Source organism: Carettochelys insculpta, chromosome 1 (assembly GCF_033958435.1).
Source record: "Carettochelys insculpta isolate YL-2023 chromosome 1, ASM3395843v1, whole genome shotgun sequence".
Lineage (NCBI taxonomy): Eukaryota > Metazoa > Chordata > Testudines > Carettochelyidae > Carettochelys > Carettochelys insculpta.
Genome location: NC_134137.1, coordinates 272212971 through 272234091, shown reverse-complemented (window position 1 = coordinate 272234091; position 21121 = coordinate 272212971). Strand labels below are relative to the sequence as shown.

General features: G+C 44.6%; 1 protein-coding gene across 1 annotated transcript in view; it reads left to right on the top strand.

The window, feature by feature from the left end:
• The window catches only part of GNPTAB (N-acetylglucosamine-1-phosphate transferase subunits alpha and beta), a 93228-nt gene that overhangs the window by 23354 nt on the left and 48753 nt on the right, over positions 1 to 21121 (top strand). The window contains exons 3-6 of the mRNA XM_075007586.1: positions 6764 to 6883; positions 11666 to 11707; positions 12681 to 12886; positions 20752 to 20816. Of these exons, the coding sequence (XP_074863687.1) occupies positions 6764 to 6883; positions 11666 to 11707; positions 12681 to 12886; positions 20752 to 20816 (433 nt within the window). The remainder of the gene's footprint in view (positions 1 to 6763; positions 6884 to 11665; positions 11708 to 12680; positions 12887 to 20751; positions 20817 to 21121) is intronic.

The window sequence follows — 21121 nt, the reverse complement described above, 5'->3', positions numbered from 1 at the left end:
ATATTAAAGTCCGTACATATAAATATAAGTAACGTGGCAGTGTGGTTTATTTTGATATCTCAGGAAGTTGTGTTTTCCATATAATGTAATTTTTCCTTTATCTTATATGGCAATCCTTATTAAGTGGAAAATGTCACAAGGCATTGAGAAAGAGGACCTTTTAAACTGAATAACTTTAAATCACAGAAGCTGGTCACATCATAGTCAAGCCTGAGTCATATGAATAGTTATTCTTCATTTGTGAGAACTCTCAGGAGGCTTCTTGTGGTGTTGTATTTCACATTTTGAATAATCATGGGGTTTACTGTTCAGGAAATCAGCCCATAAGCCTACTCTGATGTGGGGGGAGCTGCTTAGGGTTAGTTTGGTTTCTTTTAACCTCAGTAAACTCAGCTGGAAACTTTCTGTAAAAAGAGGCCCTTACTGAAAACCAGATGCTGAAGACAAGTTAAAAATTATTGGTTCATAAGACCATATAAATTAGTCGTGGGTTGGGAGGGGAATAGTTAGGTCATGTAGTCTGTCCCCCTGCTAGTGCAAGATTGCTTTTTGTTGTTGTGATTTTGATCACCTACTGCTTCTGCTTTCCTCCCCACCCTCAAAAATATCAGTAGCTAGATGAAAGTGGACACTTCTGTCGCTCTTATGCAGGTTTAACCTCTCTAGTCCGGCAACATTTGTAATCTGGCATGCTTTTAGTTAGCAGATGACCACTTATCATGAATGAGGCCAAGTTTCCCATGGTCCCGTGAAGTTAGTTTACAGCCATCAGTCCTGTCTCTCAATGCTCTGTGCTGTTATTTAGCTGTAATTTACCCCTAAATGTCTTCTAAGAGACCAGTAAGCAGTGCAAGTGTTGGCAACGCTGCCAGACAATATTGATCTCCCGTGGTCCAGCAAATTCTCTCATTCAACACCGGTCCCAAGAGTGCCGGACTAGAGAGGTTCAACATATAGTTGATAATCATTGTTAGTTTAGAGCTGAAATGTTTCTGCAGAACTATGCAGCGGAGCTGTTGGCCTATCTGTCCCTACCCATTTCTAAAATGTGTGTTGCTGTGGAGTCAGGTGCAGGGATTTAGATAAAACAGTGGAGCCTTTCCAAAAAGGGTATGCAGATCTCAGCACTGTTATGTAGATATAATTAGTTTTCTGTTTTGCCATGTTCAGCCTAATTCTTTTCTGCTTTGGTTCTTCAGGAAATGCTTCCTTGTATAGACTTTTGTCGCTCTTGCACTTGAAGGATCCATGAATGAGTGGAACTCTTGATTGGGCAAGTCCTAAAATTTTCGTTGTAAACACCAGACGTGCTCAATATGTTGAGTTCATTTTCTGGTCTTTGTACTTGCTTTATTCAGTGTGATCAGAAGGGGGTGTGGAGTATTGGGTTGTTTGTCAGGAGATCTTTACACACTTGACCACCACATCTTGGAGTTCTCCTGGACTTGGCATATCAGAAATAACTTCAGTTTAGGAATGTATTTTTCTTGCATTTGTCACCTATGGTAGTTCAATTCTACTTTTTCTAACTGTGGGAATATGATTAAAGTGATATTCTTGCCACATAAACTGAATCATTGTGGAGCTGGTGGCACCTTTTGGTGAGGTGTTACAGAGATAATGAGTCTTTTACGTAATCTGTAGCTGGAGGAGTTCTGATTTTGATACTTATTAGCCTTTCTGTGCCTATGCTTTGAAATGAAACTGAATGAAAAGGAGGGGTCAACAAGAAATTGGGTGTGGAGGGGGGATTGAAATTTGACTCGTATGCATAGGAATGTATTTATACATAGTATATAATCTATATACGTACACAGTGCTGGGCTGGGGCTGCTGAGGTACCGGTACTCAGTACAGGCACAAAAAAAAAGCCCACATAGGGACACATACTTATGGTTAAAAACCCAGTATAAATATTTATATTGTAAGTGATTATAAAAATTGGTGATTTTATCATTAATAAGAAATGGTATTCAATATTTATAAGGATGAAGAAAATGCCTTGTTCTTTCCTTTAAAGATCAACATTGCAGCTTTTCTTTCCTCTCCATTATGTTATCTTTCAGCATTTGCATGAGACACATTAGCCTGAATACCTCCTCACTGCCTTCTCTTTGTCTTCTTTTCATGTGACGGGTAATGCTTATCTTGAAACTGTTCATCAGGTCAGCTTCCTCCTCTCATTATTAATCTTAAATACTTGCTGCTTTGGTCTTGCATGTGAGAATAGATGTGAAGGAAGAAGAAACTAAGTGAAGCTGGGGAGGGAAAAAGATGCAGGAGATGGGGGGCCATAAAAGAACAGAACGGGGTTCTGGAACTAGGCAATGGAATAGCAAAGTTGTCATCTGGGCCCAAAAAGAGGGGAAAAATTGGAAAGCTGATGTGGAAGGGGACAGGAGATGGGAAGAAGAGGTAGGGATTGTAATAAGACCACGTAAGAAGGTAATGGTGATTAACAGAGCTCTTATCTACTCTCTGAGCCTCTGCACACAAAGATAGAACCAGTTGTAGGAAGTGAGCCTGGCAGATTCTGGACTGCCTGTGGAAGAAGCGATGAATTTCCATAGCTGCAGTTAAGTGCCCTCTCAGAGCTATTGGCTCCTCTTTCCTGGTCAAACAAGATCCAACTCTCAATGTTCTATGTTTGCAACCAGGAAGTGCTGCCACTGTGTGTGGTGGGGGGTGGGGCGGGGCAGGGAAAGTGAGGGAAGATATGGTAAAAATAGCACTTTGTTAAAAATAAGGCAATAGTATTATTGTCTGGAAATCTCTCAAATTTCACATGTATAAGTTAATCCTCTTTATGCAGAAAGATGTTATAGAATTCCATTTATGGGAGAGGGGATTACTAGTTTCTTTCTGTGGTGTCTGGAACAGAGAGCGAATCCATCAGTCTGTATGAAAAAAGAAAACATTGGAATTTGAAAGCAAAAAGATTTTAATTTTTTCTAACTTCACGCCTCATGGAGGCTGTGTCTACACTTGCATTCCTCTTTCAAAAGAGGCATGCAAATAAGGGAAATAGAAATGCAAATTATCTGGTGCCTTGTTTGCATATTCTTTCAAAAAAAGAAAAGCAGTGTAGACGTGGATCTTTCAAAAGTAAACTCCATCTTTGAAAGAACTCTTCTTCCCATTTTAAAAAAATGGGGAAAAGGGTTCTTTCAAATATGGGGTTTACTTTAGAAAAAGCTGCATCTATACTGCTTTTCTTTTGAAAGACTATGCAAATGAGGTGCTTGATATGTAAATCTGCACCTTGTTTGAATTTTCGATTTCCCTTATTTGTGTGCCTCTTTCGAAAAAGGAATGCAGGTGTAGAGCTGGAGAGACTTATATTGAGCCTTTGAGGAGGGAAAATGCTGAAGTAACTTTTTTTTTTTCTCTTATAAATTTAAAGTGAAATAATACAATAGCATGTCCTTGAAGAGGTAAGAGTATGTTATTTTTGAATGCAGTAATTACTAAAAATTAAGAAAAAAACTGAAGAACAAATTTTCTCAATGCTATTGAAAAATTCCAGTGATAGTTAATCACTGTGCTGTATTATGTATAACCTCTGTAAGATGCATAATTTTATTAGGGTTTGCTAGTAACAATCCCAAAGCAATGTTAGTTTTAAACAGAATTGTTATAAAAATACCTATAGATGAGAGCTTGGAAACAATTTTAAGAACAACATTTAGATTATGCACATATAAACAGTTAAGTGAAATTGTGTTGATATTTTTCTAATCTGCTGCATTGTTTTATCCTGTCACTGGTGAACAAATTTGTCAAACCAGCATTATAACCAAGACATAATATTTTTAGAGCCAAATATATGTAATCATAAAATGTTTCTTTGCTTAGTTTTATTTAAAATTATGTGACTGAAATAAGCACATTTTAAATATGTCTATACTCTACTTTTGATGTGATCTATTAATATCTAGTATTAATGATCATTTAAAAACAATACAATGTAACAGTCAAAATTGGCACTCAATTGGAGTTGAGATTATTTATTTTTCAACTCAGCTCCTCAAAAAGAAGAGTAAGTTAATAGGCCTTCCACTACACCCAGAAAGTCAACATACTTGGCCTTTGTTGGACTAAGGAGGAAAACAAATTCCAGAGTCAAGGCCCTTCTGCTTAAAACTCCCAGGATATAGACATTTATCAGAGGGGTTAATGTGCATCTTCAAAAACAACAAGAAGTCCTGTGGTACGTTATAGACTAACAGATATTTTGAAGCATAAGCTTTTGTGGGCAAAGACCTGCTTCATCCAGACAGATAATCCACAAAAAAGCTCTTGTTACCTAAATTCTATAACCATTGACAGATCTGATTGGTCAAAAATATTTTAAATGATACCTATTAATAATTATAGCAGAAGCCAGTGTAATTCTATGAAACAAAGGTGAAATATACTCCATGTGGTACACTGCAGAGTGAAAATGTGTATTTTCCCAAAAATAGAGCTTTCTTTGTGTGGTTCAGGAGTAGCTCTTGCAGAGTGCATTATGGTAAGCTATTCTAAAGGTAACAAAAGCACAAATAACTGTGGTAGAATAGTTGCATGGGGTAGCCAAGTTAGTCTGTATCTTCAAAAACAGCAAGTGTCAGAGGGCTAGCTGAGTTAGTCTGTATCTTCAAAAACAACAAGAAGTCCTATGGCACCTTATAGACTAACAAATATTTTGGAGCATAAGCTTTTGTGGGCGAAGATCCGCTTCATCAGATGCATGAGTAGGGGTTCCAGAGGCGGGTTTAGATATGTGTGGTTATGAAAAGGAGGGAGTCCCCGTCAAGAGGAGGGCCCGAGTTGACAAGGTTGGGTCAGTCACGGAGGATGTGGCCCATTATCAGCAGTTGATGTGGAGGTGTGAATATCAAGAGAGGAGAAACCAGGTCTGTTCAGTCAAGGAGGATGTGGCCCATTATCGGTAGCTAATGTGGAGGTGTGAACATCAAGACGGAAGAAACTGCTTTTGTAATTGGCCAGCCACTCCCAGTCTCTGTTTAATCTTTGGTTGATGGTATCAAATTTGCAAATGAATTGCACCTCTGCAGTTTCTCTTTGGAGTCTGTTTTTGAAGTTTTTTTTGTTGAAGGACTGCTACTTTTAAATCTGTTACTGAGTGTCCAGGGAGATTGAAGTGTTCTACAGGGTTTTGTATGTTACTGTTCCTGATATCTGATTTGTGTCCATTTATTCTTTTACATAGAGACTGTCCAGTTTGGTTAACATATATTGCAGTGGGGCATTGCTGCACATGATGGTATATATTATATTAATTCAGGTGAAAGAGCCCCCGATGGTGTGGTTGATGTGGTTAGGACCTGTGATGATACGAATGGGGCAGGAGGGGTGAGGGGAAGGTGAGGCAGAGGACAGGAGTGAGTGATGGGCTGGAAGGTGAGTGCATCATCATACAGTATATACGCATTTGGATACAATGAACTTTTGGCATTAGTGGACTTCCCTTCCCCCCATTAGTCTGTTAAATCGAGGGTTTACTGTCATTTATTCTGAACTGCTGTTGTTGTTTCTGAACCGCTATTGTTGCTTCTGAACCAAGTTTGCTAGAAGGTCTGAAATCTCTCCAGATGCCTTATGGGAGTGCAACTCAAGAAATAGTTATTGGACTAAAGATGAATTTGGCCACTGTTATCTAGAGTCTATATTGTGGACACTGCTGTAGTTGTTGGTTAATTAAACCCAGTGTTGATCCCCAAGTGAGACTCCTGGGGCTTGTCTACACTTGCCTCCAACTTTGAAAGTGGGCATGTTAGTCAGGGCCACAGGAAATTACTAATGAAGTGCAGCAGTGAATACACAGCACTTCATTAGGCTAATCTCCCCCTGTGGCAGCTTTGAAGCTTCAAACTTCAAATATGCTAGCATACGGAAGAGTAAAGGGACTTCAAAGTGGCGTGGGGACTTCGAAGTGCCTATGGTTACACGCATGCTGACACTTCGAAGTTTGAATTTTTGAAGCTGCCGCAGGGGAAAATTAGCCTAATGAAGTGCTTCATGTTCACTGCAGTGTTGCACTTTATTAGTAATCTCCTGTGGCCCTGATTAACATGCCCCCTTCGAAGTTGGGGGCAAATGTAGACCCAGCCCTGGAATAAACTCCTATTCATGTTTCAGTTAGTGGCACCAGAATTTCATCCCTTGTCTGAGCTTTTCTCTTGTTCTATATAATTTATCAATAATAAAGGTGCGATTTAAAATTGGCTCTATATTTCAGACTGTTTTGTCCTCATTTGAATAGTCTGTGTACTAAGACTGTGCTTGGATCTTTGTATGAAAAAATTTGAAAGATGCTTATTTTTACAGGAAGTTACTCAAAGTCATTGAATAAAAGTTGGAGTGAAATCTGAATATGTTAAATCGCTCACTTGTGTAATGCAACAAACATTTTGAGCACTAGTTAAATTAGATGCAGAAGATCACTTTGTCGTAGTTTTATTTCTGCAGTATTGTCTTATTAGAAGCGTTATGTATCTTCTGCCCACACTTCTGTCGGGAGAGGCTTTCCTGGCATTTGGCCCATTCACATGGGGCCAAATGTCAGGAAAACCCCCTCTGCTGACACATCACATCCTTCTTGGTCTGACTAGGATGTGAGCAGAAGGCTCCTGATGTGGCAGACTTCTCTTGGGAGACATAGCCATAGTTTCAACTGTATTTTGTATCACAAGGTAATCCGTGATACTATCATGCATTTATAAACAAGATACACTGCTCTTTCTTGTGGTTTATGTAGACTTTGTTTGCCCATGCCAATTGATGTTGTGTACACCTGGGTGAATGGCACAGATGTTGAGTTGATCAAAGAATTGCAACAGGTGAGAGAACAGATGGAGGAAGAACAGAAAATAATGAGGTAAGAATCTGTTGAATGGAGATGTAACACCGTTTTCTAGCTGGCTGCGGTAATGCTTATTGGATACTATTCATTTTCTTTTTTCCTTTTTTCATGTTACTGTGTATGGATAGCCAGCCTAAGACTTGTCAGGTTCATTTCCTTGTTCTTTTACACTTGGCCTTCATCAAAATGAACTTCCTTCATAATTCCTTCCAGCAGTGAACAGCTGACTATTCAGGCATCAAAGAAAATGCTAATTTATTATGACCTTTTGGGGTTAAAGTGCCATGCACAAAAGGCTCTCTGCAAATAACTAATTCTGGTTTGGTTTCACAACTTTGTGAAAGAGTTTCTAAATAGGAGGCAAGTCTTATTTATGCCCAACTTTTTGAAAGCATAATTAAATATTTCTTTTTATTTGGACTTGGTAGAACCTTTCATTAAAACCTGTGCTTGAGTGTCTCTTTGAAAGGTTGGTTCTGAGTATCATAAAAGCCAAGACTACGCAAAGGAGGATATGCTTCAGTTGAAGATCTAAAATAAATGAGTTTAGCTTTACACAGCAAGGGAACTGCGAAAATATGTACACTCATCCCTTGTTAATTGAGTACTTTACTTATGAATACTCGCTAAAAAAAGGTACATATATACCTACCTTTGTTCACTAGATGAGTGAACTCCCCTGGCTAATAGGAGCCTTACCCTCCCTCCCCACGGCTCCAACCCACTGCAGCCTGATGCCCCACCCCCACCCCCGCCAGCTCCACGGCTCAACCTGCCGCAGGCTGACCTCCAACCACCACTGGCTTTGTGGCTCCCACCTGCCGCAGCCTGACCCCCAACCCCCGCTGGCTCTGCAGCTCCCACCTGCTGCCGCCTGACCCCCAACCCCTGCTGGCTCTGCGGCAGCAACCTGCCACAGCCTGACCCCTACCCCCTGCTGGCTCTGTGGCTCCAACTTGCTGCAGCCTGAATAGCCCACCAGCTCCGCAGCCCCAACCCACTGCAGCCTGACTCCTCCCCTCCGCCTCCCCCGGCTCCGCAGCTCTAATCTGCTGCAGCCTGACCCCACGCCCCCAGCTCCATAGCTCCAACCTGCCACAGCCTGATTTCTCCCCACCCCCCACTGACTCCGTGGCTCCAACCTGCCACCTCCGCAGCCCAAACCCTCTGCAGCCTGACCCCCTCGTCGGCCCTGCAGCTCCAACCCCCCACAGCTTGACCCCTCCCCATGGCCTGCAGATACAACCTACTGCAGCCTTAACCCATGGACCCAACTTGCAGCAGCCTGAACCCCCCTGTCAGCCCTGTAGCCCCAACCCCCCACAGCCTGACCTCTCCCTGCAGCCCGCAGATGCAACCTACTGCAGCCTAAACACCCCACCCGCCCGTCCTACAGACCCAACGTGCAGCAGCTTGAACCCCCCGCCCGCCCCACGGACCCAAACCACTGCAGTCTTAACGCGCCGTGTCTGCCCCACAGACCCAACCCACCACCAGGTTTTAACCCTCCCTCCCGCTGATGGCCCCAAACTGCCCTCAGCCTTTAACCCTCTCCAACCCCACCCCCCAATCCCTAAACCCAAAGTTCACTGACCTTTGAAAAGCAGCACCACATGCTGCCACTCCTTCGCCAAATTCGGAGCACTTGCAATCAATCAGAGACTTTTACATGTGTTTTAGTGGGAATTTAGTGTCCCTCTTTACACCTGCGAGCAGAAAGTTGGGAACCAATTGCGCGCATATAGTGAGGAATGAGTGTACACGCATCCCTCATTAAACAAGTACTTTATTTATGAGTACTCGCTTAAGCAAGGGACACACACACCTACCTTTTGTTCACTGGACGAGTGAACTCCCCCTGCTAATATGAGACTTACCCCCCTCCCCGTGGCTCCAACACGCCGCAGCCTGACCCCCCACCCCACCAGCCCCACAGACACCAAACTGCCCAAACCTAAACCCGCCCGCTGGCCCCACGCACCCAAACCGCCCAAACCTAAACCCCCCACTGGCCCCTGCACACCTGAACCGTTGAAACCTAAACCTTCTGCCGGCCCCTGTGCACCCAAACTGCCTCAACTTAAACCCCACCCCACCCCCATACACCCAAACCGCAACAACTTAAACCCACCCCCACCCCCACGCACCCGAACTGCCGCAGCTTAAATCCCCCACTGCCCCCATGCACCCGAACCGCCACAACTTAAACCCCCTCCACCCCATGTACCTGAACTGCCACAACTTAAACCACCCCACACACCTGAACTGCTGCAACTTAAACCCCCTCCACCCCATGTACCTGAACTGCCACAACTTAAACCCCCCCATGCACCCGAACTGGTGCAATTTAACCCCCCCACCCCCACGCACCTGAACCGCTGCAACTTAAGCCCCCCACCCCCACGCACCTGAACTGCAACAACTTAAGCCCTCCCCACCCCCACGCACCTGAACCACCGCAACTTAAACCCCCCACTGCCCTGTGCACCTGAACTGGTGCAATTTAACCCCCCCCACTCCCACGCACCTGAACCGCTGCAACTTAACCCCCCCCACCCCCACGCACTCGAACCGCCGCAACTTAAACCCCCCCCACACCGTGCACCTGAACCATCACAACTTAAACCTCCCCCCACACCCACGCACCTGAACCGCTGCAGCTTAACCCCCCCACCCCCACGCACTCGAACCGCCGCAACTTAAACCCCCCCCACACCGTGCACCTGAACCGTCACAACTTAAACCTCCCCCACGCCCACGCACCTGAACCGCTGCAGCTTAACCCCCCCACCCCATTCACCTGAACTTCCACAACTTAAACCCCTCCCACCCCACGCACCCGAACCGCTGCAACTTAACCCCCCCACCGCCCCCACGCACCTGAACCGCCACAACTTAAACCACCTCCACCCCCACACATCTGAACTGCCACAACTTAAAACCCCGTACCACTCCCACACCTCCAAACCGCCGCAACTTAACCCCCCCACCGCCCCCATGCACCTGAACCGCCACAATTTAAACCCCCTCACCAGCTCCCCACACACTCGAACCACCAAAATTTAACTCCCCCGCCAGTCCCCGCATACCTGAACCACCTCAACTTAAACCTCCTGCAGGCCCCTGCACACCCGAACCACCAAAACTTAACCCCCCCACACCCAAACTGCCAAAACTTAACCCCCCGCTGGCCCCGTGCACCCATACTAGTGCAGCCTTAACCCCCCGCCCCCCGCAGGCCCCACAGACCCAACCTCCAGCAGCCTGAACCCCACCCCCAGCCCCCACGGACCCAACCCGCCACCTTGTTTTAACCCTCCCTCCCACTCATGTCCCCAAACTGCTCCCAACCTTTAATCCCCCACAACGCCAGGTTCACTTACCTTTCAAAAGCAGCGCCACCTGCTGCCACTCCGAGCACTTGGAAGCAATCAGAGACTTTTACTTGATTTTTAGTAGGAATTATTGTCCCTCTTACAAATTTTCAACTACAAGCAAAAAGTTAGGAACCAATTGTGCTCGTATAGTGAGGAATGAGTGTATTGCAAAATTCAAGGCTTCTCTTTTTTAGGAATTAACTTGTTCTGGAGGTAATTATATAAACGTTACTATATTGTTATAAAATTACCCAAACTTCAAATCCTAAGCAACCTACTATTCGTAGAACATATGCTGCTGCAGGTTATTTGGATATTGTCCTAAAACAGTTGATTCAGTTCTTGGTGAGCAACGCTTTAGGCTTTTACCCTAATCTGTTCACTTCCTAAAAATGATCTCATTCTGTTATTCAAGCTGTTACAGTGTACAGTGTTAATTAAAAGCAGCAACAAAAAAAGTAAATAAAAGGTGATATTTTAATCCATTTTTATATCTTATAGTCTGTAGCTAAGCTGTTATAATGATCCAATTGGCAAGTGAAATTCAGTGTGCATGTGGTGTTATTTTATTAATCGTACTTATTATTGTTTACATAGAAATACTAGACAAAATGTGCTGGTTGCTTTCCAAATGCAGGCACCATCTTGGCTCTGCTAACCTCACAATTTTTGCATATCTGTCTTCCTTGTTTTTCCTTCCAAGAATGAATTGTGTTTTACAAACATTAATGAACTTAGCTTCACAGTACCAGTGTGAGGTAAGCAAATATTAATACAATAAACTTTCATATTCAGCATTCTATCATCTGGAACTCTCAAATAATCTGCATTTTAACCATAAGTAAATTTTAGTTACGTTTTCCATAGGTACAGTATAATGAAAGTAAATACAAATACAGCAAATACAGTATGAGGTTACAGTTTACAATACTACTGTTCTTGCCTACATACTATTTTGCATACATTTTTGTTTGTTTCTTAATAGCTAATCTTGGTTTTTTTTTTTAGTGTTATGAATAGGTAGGTATACCTCTCTATTATCCAGAAGGTTTGAGTATCTGGCAACCTCCTGGTCATGGGGCTGCCAGATATGAAAGAGTTTAGTGTATTTCAGTTTTATAGATGGAGAGACTAAACCATGTAAATTGAAGGCCTTACTACAGCTCCCAAAGGAAGGCTATAGCATAATCAGATACAGCACTCATATCGCCTGAGTCCCTGTCATATGCCTGACTCACAAGACCACGTTTCCTTTTTCTGCAAATAAATTCTCCTCAGTGTCCACTGGAGTGGAGTGTTCTGTTATGGAAGTGATTCAGTTTCCCAAGACATTCTGTGCCCAGATGTCTGAATGCCCAAATTCTTTATAATTGACTGTGTGTAATTTAATGTAATCTTTTTTGTTTGCTTGTTTCTTTAGGGAAATGCTTGGAAAAAATACAACAGAACCGCCTAAGAAAAGGTAAACTTTTTCAACCTAAAAAATGAAGTAAGCTTACATTTTTGATTGAAATTGATTTTTCAGTGTATGTGGTATGTTCAGTCCTTCGTGACCAGTACCTGCTTGTATGAAGATTTTAAGCTTGTCCGTTTCCCAGTAAGAATGGCCTTTCTAATATGAACTTGATTCAATGTTTCAGAAGTTTGAGGCTGGAAAGTTGATACTCTGAACAAATGATACTTATCAAGGTCACTCCTCCAGCATTCTTCATTTCAGGATGGCAAATCTGGATGTTAAAGTCTATATTACAGGCCAGATTTCTCATAAGCTGTTTGGAAAGCTGCATTTTTCAGTAACAGAGAGGTAGCCGTGTCAGTTTGTACTCCAACAAAACAAAGCAGCAGAAATGTAGCACTTTAAAGACTAACAGAATGACTTATTCAGTGATGAGTTTTCGTGGCATAGACCCACTTCTTCAGATCAATCTAATTTTCAATGCAGACTGACATTTATAAGTGCAGAGGACCAAAAAAAAAAAAACCCCAAACCAAACCAAACCAAACCAAACCAAACCACCTGCAATAAAAACTGACAAATCAAATAGGACTGAAGGAGGGGGGTGAGGTGTGGGGGGATGTTAAGTGTTACAGTCTTTACAAATGTTACCATGGTATACAGGAATTTTTAAGATTTTTTTTTGGGGGCGTGTCTTGTGGTGGTGGTGGTGAGATGAGTCCAGCAATAATGTGGATGAGTTAAAATAATAGCAGTAAGATTTCTTTTCTTGCCTTTGTTTAGGAAAACAACCCTCTTTCCTTCTCCCTAAATGGAAAGTCCCTTACAGTTGTAGAAATGATCAGATTTTACAAAAACAGCAACAGAAGTATTGAAAGAAATGCTGCTAATGCTGACTTCTGTATATGATGTCTCCCAAATATTAACTATATGTCAATTGTCTGTTGGCATTAAATATACATTTAATATTTTGTTCTAGTGAGAAGCAACTGGAGTGTTTACTGACACACTGCATTAAAGTGCCAATGCTCATCTTAGACCCTGCTGTACCTGCCAACATCACTTTGAAGGACCTGCAGTCAAGTCATCCTTTTTTACAAGCTGCTAACAATATATTCTTTGTAGCAAAACCAAAAAATCCTTCTACCAATGTGACAGTAGTTGTTTTTGACAGTCCTAAGGAAGGTAAGAATGCTTTGTTTGTGGTTTTAATCAAAAGAAGGAAAAATGGTATTTTTCTTGGTACTAGTGTCACATGCTGAGCTGGCCTTTATCCAAATTATTTACCGTTCAGGGATTCTTCTTTTCATGCCAGGCCACCCACCACTGGAGTGGGTGGTTCTGATCATCAGAATGTCTTGTCGTCATAGCACTCTAGTCCCACACATTCCATCTGGGAGGATGTGGCGCCAATGCTGGCCTACCCACTGCTGCCACCACCCTGGTTTGCGCACCATTACCCATCCCCTCAAGAACCTGCTCCACGCTGGTCCCCTTGGGAGTAGAGGTTGCATCAGTCCCATCCTCCGTTGGCTCTATCAACCATGTCCAGGGGCCATTCTGTTTCACTGCAACCCATGATGTTGGCGACATATTCCCTGTTTTAGTGGTCAGAGGCCAAAGACTCCCTGTCTGAGGGTGAGGAAAGGTCCCTAGTACACCACTCTTTCTTTGCCTCTTATGATGCAGTGATCTCCATGTCACCTTCCCTGACAGACAACTCCTGGACTTTTTAAGAGCTCTTCAAATGGGTGGCATTGGTTCAAGAAAAGGACCTGCAGGAGGTACAGGTCAAATAGTATAGACTTCTTTCTGTTCTGCAGTGACCCATGTACTTGAGAATCATGCTGCACATGGATGAAGCCATTATGGACCCCCACAGACCTAATCTGGCAGACCCCGGTGTCCACTGCCCCCACAGACGAATGGGCGGACAAGAAGTATTTTGTCACCTTCAAGGATGCAGACTGCTTGTTCACTCATCCACATCTCAACTTGCTCATGATTGATGCAGTTTACAAAAATTCCAAGTTGTTTTGCTGCACCCTGCAAGACAAGTCCAATAAAGAAAGAAGGGACATTATGGGATGTAAAGTTTAGTCCTCAGGGACCCTCCTGTAGGCAGCCAACTATGTGGCCATTCAATCATTCAAACTACTCAAAACTCCAGGAGGTGGTCCCATCCTTGCCAGAGCAGCAGCACCCGGCTCTCACAAATGTTATCCAGGAGGGGAATGCTGTTGCTCGTACGGTGCTCCATTTTGCTATGGGCATGGCAGACACTGCAGGGTCATGAGGGACGCTTCGTGGCTCTAACCCTCAGGGGTCCCCAGATACCTTCAAAAGAAAGTGGAGGACCTTCTGTTTGACCAATGTCACCTGTTCGCTGAGAAAAATGATGAGGTCCTACATTCCACTCTCTTTGGAAATGTACCCACCCCTACATTCAAATGGGCTGTACTTTTCCTACCGGAGACCGTGGGAGCAGTTCCGATGGCAACCACAGCAGTATGTCAACTGACAGAGGTACATACCCCAGCAGCACTAGCCCATCCTCAACAGCACCAGTAGTCCATGGCATCCCACCGTCAGTGGCCTAAGCAGCAGTTTTGATGGTTTGGTCGGGAGTCTGAGAGAGCTTCCCACTCTGGCCAACTCATAGCCTGGTCGCCAGCAGTTCTACCACTGCCTCTGCCCCTTTTTCCATCACTGGGCTGCCATTACATCAGACGTGTGGGTCCGAGGACGAGTGGTCCTGGGGTATGCTATCCCATTCCCTTCTACTACCTCTACTCGGTCTTCTACCCTGTCCCTCTTCAGAGAGCCTTCTCATGAGAATCTGCTCGATCAAGAGGTATAGCATCTCCTGCATCTGGGCGCTGTTGAGCTGTTCCCAGCAGAATTTCAAGGCTGGAGGTTGTACTCCACGTGCTTCCTAACTCAGAAAAAGAAGTGGGGGGTGGAGGTCCATCCTCAACCTCTGGAGGCTCAACAAATACATCCTCTATCAATGTTTCAAAATGGTTGACAACCATTATTCAGCACTGGACAAAACATGACTGTCTCTTGGCTCTCTGCCTACATGACGCCTATTTCCATATCATGATCCATCCGGTGGACAGACGTTTCCTACGTTTCATTGTTGAGTCCCATCATTATCAATACTAGATTCTTTCAGCCATGCCGAGGGTGTGCTTCAAGACTCTTGGTCGTGGCTGCCCATCTGCATTGTCTCGGAGGCATTATCTTCCATTACTTTGGTGATTGCCTTATAAAGGGACCTTTGTTGCAGGAGGGATTTAGCATGGTCTGAGTTACCATGGACCTTCTGCTCAGCCTCAGCTTTCACATAAACTACGAAAAGTCCACTTGGACTCTAGAGTTTGTTGGGGCCCACATAAAGGCTACCATATCCAGGTTCACTCTCCCTTTTCACATATTCCAAGGTCTTTGCGACCTCATTATGGTGGTGTGATTGTTCCCCACTGTCACAGTACATGTTTGCTTAAAGCTTCTGGGACACGTGGTGGCTACCATGTACATGGTCAAGCTGACTAGAGTTCACATATGGTGCTTCCTATCCTGGCTGGCCCCATGCTACGCCCTGGCCGTAGACCTGTTGTCGAAGTCAGTAGCTGTTCCACCATGCACTCTCACCTCCCTCTAGTGGTAGACGAATCCAGACAATGTTCTCTATCTGGGATGCTGTTTCACCAGCTGCCCCCGTCTGTTACCCTTGCTATGGATGCCTCCCTTATCAGGTGGGGGGCTCATTTGGGTTCCATTACAGCCCAGGGCAAGTGGTCCTTCATGGAACAAGTGCTCCACATAAATCTGCTAAAGCTCAGGGTGGTCCTCCACACTTGCCAACATTTCTGACTGCACCTCACATGCAGGACTGTCAATATCCTGACAGATGTCACCTGCATGTACTGCATCAACCAACAGGGCAGGGTATGGTCTCCATCCCTGTGCACAGACGCTGTAAAACTGTGGACTTGGTGCCTTCAGCACTGCATCACTCTGATAGCTACCTACTTCCCTGGGAGCAGTGAACATGACCATGGGTGCCCTCAGTTGCTCGTTCAGTGCTCATCACGAATGGGAGATAAACACAGTGACCCTCAGTCATGTGTTCTAATTTTGGAGACAGCCTTGCATAAATCTGTTTGCAGCCTGGGTCAACAGAAAGTGTCATCAGTAATGCTCCAGAGCTGGTTGGTGGAAGCATTCCCTCGGGGGCGCTTTCTCCATCTAATGGGACCCTCCCCTCCTCTACATGTTTGCTTTCCGTCCCTTGATTCACAAGCTTCTGGTTGAGGTCAGACTGGCGTGGGGTCGCCTCATACTGATAGCCCCAGTGTGGCAGATACAAACTTGGTATCCTTACCTCTATAGGCTGTCTATTTTGGATCCATATCTTTTTTCTCCCTGTTGTAACCTTCTGTCTTAGGACTTCAGCAGCGCTGTTCACCCCGATCCACTCAGACTGTCTTGATGCATGGCTCCTCCCTGGCTCTAGGATGTTGAGATCACATGCTCTGAGGGGGTGAAGTGAGTTCCTGTTAATAGTAGATGGAAGACCACTCGCAAGTCTTACCTCTACAAATGGGTGAGGTTCTCCCAGTGGTTGGACACAAATCATCCTACGCCTCCTCACACTGCACCCCTTCCTGTCCTCTTTGACTACCTGTTGCACCTGTATGAGTTGGGCCTAGCTTTCAGCACTGTCAGGGAACACACCAGAGCTTTGGTGGTGTTCCACCAAGCAGAAGGTAGAATCTCCTTTCTCGCCCATCCTATCACCAAATGTTTTTTGATGGGTCTGCAGAACTACCTTCCTGTCAGTACATCCTCTGACATGCTTCACCCTCATCCTAAGTGCCTACCTAAGGTTCCCTCTCCATTTCATGTTAATGAGCCTATCCACTTACCTGCATTTTTCTCAAAGCCGAACTCTGATTCTGTGAACACGGCGTGGCACAATCTGGACGTTCATCAGGCATTAGCCTTCTGCATAGATTGTGGGAAGCCTTGGCACAAGTCTCCTAGGCTCTTTCTCTCCTTTGTGGAATGCTCCAGGGACCATTCCATCTCATCTCAATGGCTGTCCAAGTGGATCTCCATGTGCATGCACACCTGCTATTCTGTTCACTGGAAAGACCTTCCAGGTGCCATCACCTCTCATTTTACTAGAGCTGTGTCTTCCACCACTGCCTTTCTCAAGAACGTACCCTTTATGGACATATGCAAGGTGGCAACGTGGTCTTCGAGCAATACCTTTTGTACTGTGCTACGCTCTTCCATTTTCGGTTGCTTCCTCCATTCAAATGGGTCAAGAAGTTCCACTGACTGTAATCATTACTGGGCTCCAAGCGCACCTCCAATGTGTGACTACTGCTTTATAGTCACCCAGAGTGGAGCACCCACAGGGACACTGCTCGAAGAAGATGAGGATAAAGACGTAGTAATAGTTACCCACCGTGTGCAATCGTAAGTGTTCTTCATGGTGTGGGTCCCTGCGGGTGCTTGATGTCCTTCCTGCCTTCCTCTGCTTTACAGCATCCTGCTCTATTTGCTGGGATAGAGGAGGAATGGAGGGATCTGTGCTGTATGTGCGCCGCATAGCACAATGAGGCGTTGCTGCACATGTGCGGTGCAAGAAACCATGGCTATAGAAGAATCTCTGTGTGCCGGTGCAAGGATGCACTGACACCCAAAGTTGAGCACCCCTGGGTACACACATCTCGCAGAACCATCATTACTGCACAAAATGAGTAGCTTCCTCTTCCTTATCCAGTTCTTGTGGTGAATACCACCATACCTGGTTTTGCATCCTGCTGTATGCAGACTGACCAAGAAGATTGCATGGCTTGTCAATATTCCTTCCTGTCTCAGCCTACCTTCTTGTTTTGCAGCATCATCTCTCTACTGGTGGACTGTTCCTTCTTGTCTGTCTGGAAACTACCATACAATAAGTAGCGGGCACTACAATAAACAAATGCATAGATACATATCTTGGAGCTGGAAGGGACCTTGAGAGGTCATGGAGTCCAATCCCCTGCACTCACAGCAGGGCTTATCGCTGTCCCTGAAAGATTTTTTTTCCCCCCAATCTAACCTGCCCTAGAACCTTGAAAGGTGTCCTCAACGATTGAACTCACAACCCAGGGTTTAAAAGGCCAGCGTTTTAACCACTGAGCTAATAGACTGCATTTAATAAAGTTGAAGGGGAAAAAGGCCATATTGACAAAGCTGACGTAACTATGTTGTTAATGGAATATTTCATTGAGGTTCATGTGGAATTCTTAAAAACAGACTTCCTCAGACACTTGTACAAATAGATTACTATTATGTATGTCAGTGGCTTTCACCCATGAGTATCTGTACCTGCATAGTTGTTTTCTAGGGGGTGGGGAAGAAGTCAACCCACCTATGTATTTGCCTCATTTTTCAACAGGCTACATGAAGAGCACTAGCAAAGTTGGAACAAACTAAAATTTCAGACAGACAATGACTTGTTTATATTAGTCAGTGTACTATTCACTGAAGTGTAAGAACCATATTTATATTGCAGTTGATTTATATAGTAAAAATGAGAAAGTGATCAATTTTTCAGTAGTAGTGTGTTGACACTTTTGTAATTGCTGGTTTGCCAAGGTTAAGCAAGTGTTTTGTAAGTGAGGTGAAAAACAAATCAGACTCATGAAAGGAATATCGTATTCTGGAAAGGTTGAGAGCCACTGGTGTATACTCTGCTGACCCTTACTCTGGGGAAAATAAACTGTCTCCTGTAAAACATAGTCCTCTTCCAACTCCAGACAGTTGTGGATGCTTAGGAGCAGAGCATGTTGGACCATTATGCAATACATTAGAAGTATCTCCTTTGTTGCGCTGCCAACTGAATGCAAGGTACATTGTTATGCTAGTAGCCAAACCTTACATTCAGATACTTTTTTAAAAATAAGTGTCAGACTCCAGCCATTTGTTCAGCTGATGTTGTCTTGTACAGTACTGTGAATGCAGTTTCCTGTGCTCTGTCTTTCTCTGCTGTTTAACTTCTGCTTAACCTTGGCAAATCATTTAACCCCTTTTCCTTAAGTTACGCCTCTATAAATAGTATTACTTTCCCAGACTTAGCTATAAAGCTTTTTTTGGGATACTTTGCTGAAAAGGATTATATCACTGCTAAAATTAGTTATTCATTACAGGTAACGTTACCAGTTACTTTACACGTAAATAGCTGTATTTTGGCAACATTTTCAATATTTTACTTATAGTCTTAGAGAACTGATTTTTTAGATAAAGGAGAATAAGCCCTAGAAGACCTTTTTGAGTACATTGTGCTAAATGTTATTGCTAATATTGTACAACAGGAAATTAAATACTTGCCAGAAATTAATATTCTTTACCTTAGAACTAGCAGTATCTAGTTACGTAGCATTTATATAGATTTCCAGAGCAGGTCCAACTTTTTCATCTTAATCCAGTGGTTACCCAACAGTTGATCGTGATTGACTGGTCAAGCAGCATTTGGCAGGGTGTATGCACCCCCTGCCCTAATGCAGCTCCTATTGGCTAGGAACGGGAAACTGACCATTGGCAGCTGATGGAGGCAATACCAACAGAGAGGGAAAGCACAAGGAGCCACGTGCCCCCATCCCGGAGCCACAGTGGCCGATTGGCCCTTCTAGGAGTGACAAGGAGAGCCTTGCATTGATACAAATGTCTGCCTACCCACAGGAAGACATTGGTATCCTCTGTATTGTCCCACATCATCTGCCAGCTGCACCTCCTGTGAGGGGATTATGTAGACCCACTGGCAGCAGGACTGGGGGTGGTGGTAGTACACCAGCAAGGCTCTGAGAAGCTGCCAGTGCGAGGCGCTGGCTCCTGGCAGCCTCAGCCCCATGTTTTTTTTTCTTTAGCCTTAGTGTGAATCAGCAGATACCACTGTCTATCCATGGGTACACATTTGTCTCAGTGCAGGATTATAGTTTGGGGCTGGGGCAGTCAGGGTAGCCTGCCTCATCCAGGCCTGCTGTCAAGGAGTTGGGGTAGGGGTGGGGAAGAGGGGAAGGAGGGGAGGAAGAGAGGAGGAGGGCTGGGGGCCCCAGCCACCACCACTACTGCTGTGGCTGTGGCAGGTAGAGCCCTATGCCCTTTAAAATGCCACCAGAGCTCTCTGTGGAATGGTCTGAGTAGTGCTGAGGACTGGAGAGGAACATGATGTGCCCAACGCAGCTCTGAGGGTGGGCTGCAGGATGGTACAGGTGGTGCTGAAAGCAGGCTGTCTCCAGGTCCCTTCCCTTCTGTCCAAGCTTCTGCCCCTTCTGGGAGTGCAGAGTCATCCCCCCACACCTTGCTCAGGCCCTGGCAGTTCTGCTGGTCCTCTTGGCCTCAGCCTCTCTGTGCTGCTAACCTGGAATCCCTGGCAGTAAGTGCTACCCTGTGGGAGTTTGCACCACAAACCAGAGCCCCTTCCAGAGCCAACATGTCCTTTTTGCACCCCTGCTCACCTTGCCCCCTACTAGAACCAGCACCCCAAACTCCACCTCTGAACTCCTCCCAGAGTCCACATCTGGTATCACCTCCTACATACCTAGCTCTGAGCCCACTCCCAGAGCCCGCACTCCACACCCTGCCCTGAGTCTCCTCTCAGAACCACAACCCCAGTCCTCTCTCCTGACCCCCACCCCCCTGCTCCAGCCCAGTAAAAATGAGTTAGGGTGCAGGACAGTGAGCAATGGAGGGCGAGTGGGATGAGAGTGAGGCTATGAGAAGGACTGGAGCCTTGGAGAAGAGACTGGGTAGATCTTGGGTTCCCCTTAAATTCCAGAAATGATCTTGGGCATAAAAAGTTTTGGTACCATTGTCTTAATGTGTAGTGCAAGCAAGTTGTCACTGCCTTGCCAATAATTTGTAAGTATTGCAGACAACTTGTGGCTCTGTGACTCATTCACTTTTTTGTCACATTTTAAGTTTTAATTTGCAAGATCTTAATTTAATTAATAGAATGTGCTAACATGGTGATCATTTGTTTATTCCAGCTGAAGATGCCCATTCTGCAATGTTAAAAGAAAGCAGCAAACAGACAGTATGGCGAGGTTATTTGGTATGTTTGTTTAAGGTTTAAACTAATTACATAAGTCTGTTCATTAAACTGTTAGGTGTGTATATACCGATTGAATCTCTTTAATCCGGAACACTCATCTGGCAACATCTGTAATCTGGCATGATTTTAGTTAGGTGGATGACCACCTATTATGAGCGTGCCCAAGTTTTCTGTGGTCCCATAAAGTTTGTGTATAGCCATCAGTCATCACTTTCAGTGTTCTGTGCTGTTGTTTAGCTCTAATTTACCCCTAAATGTCTTCTAAGAGCCACATAAACACTGGAAGTGTTGGTAATGTGCTAGAC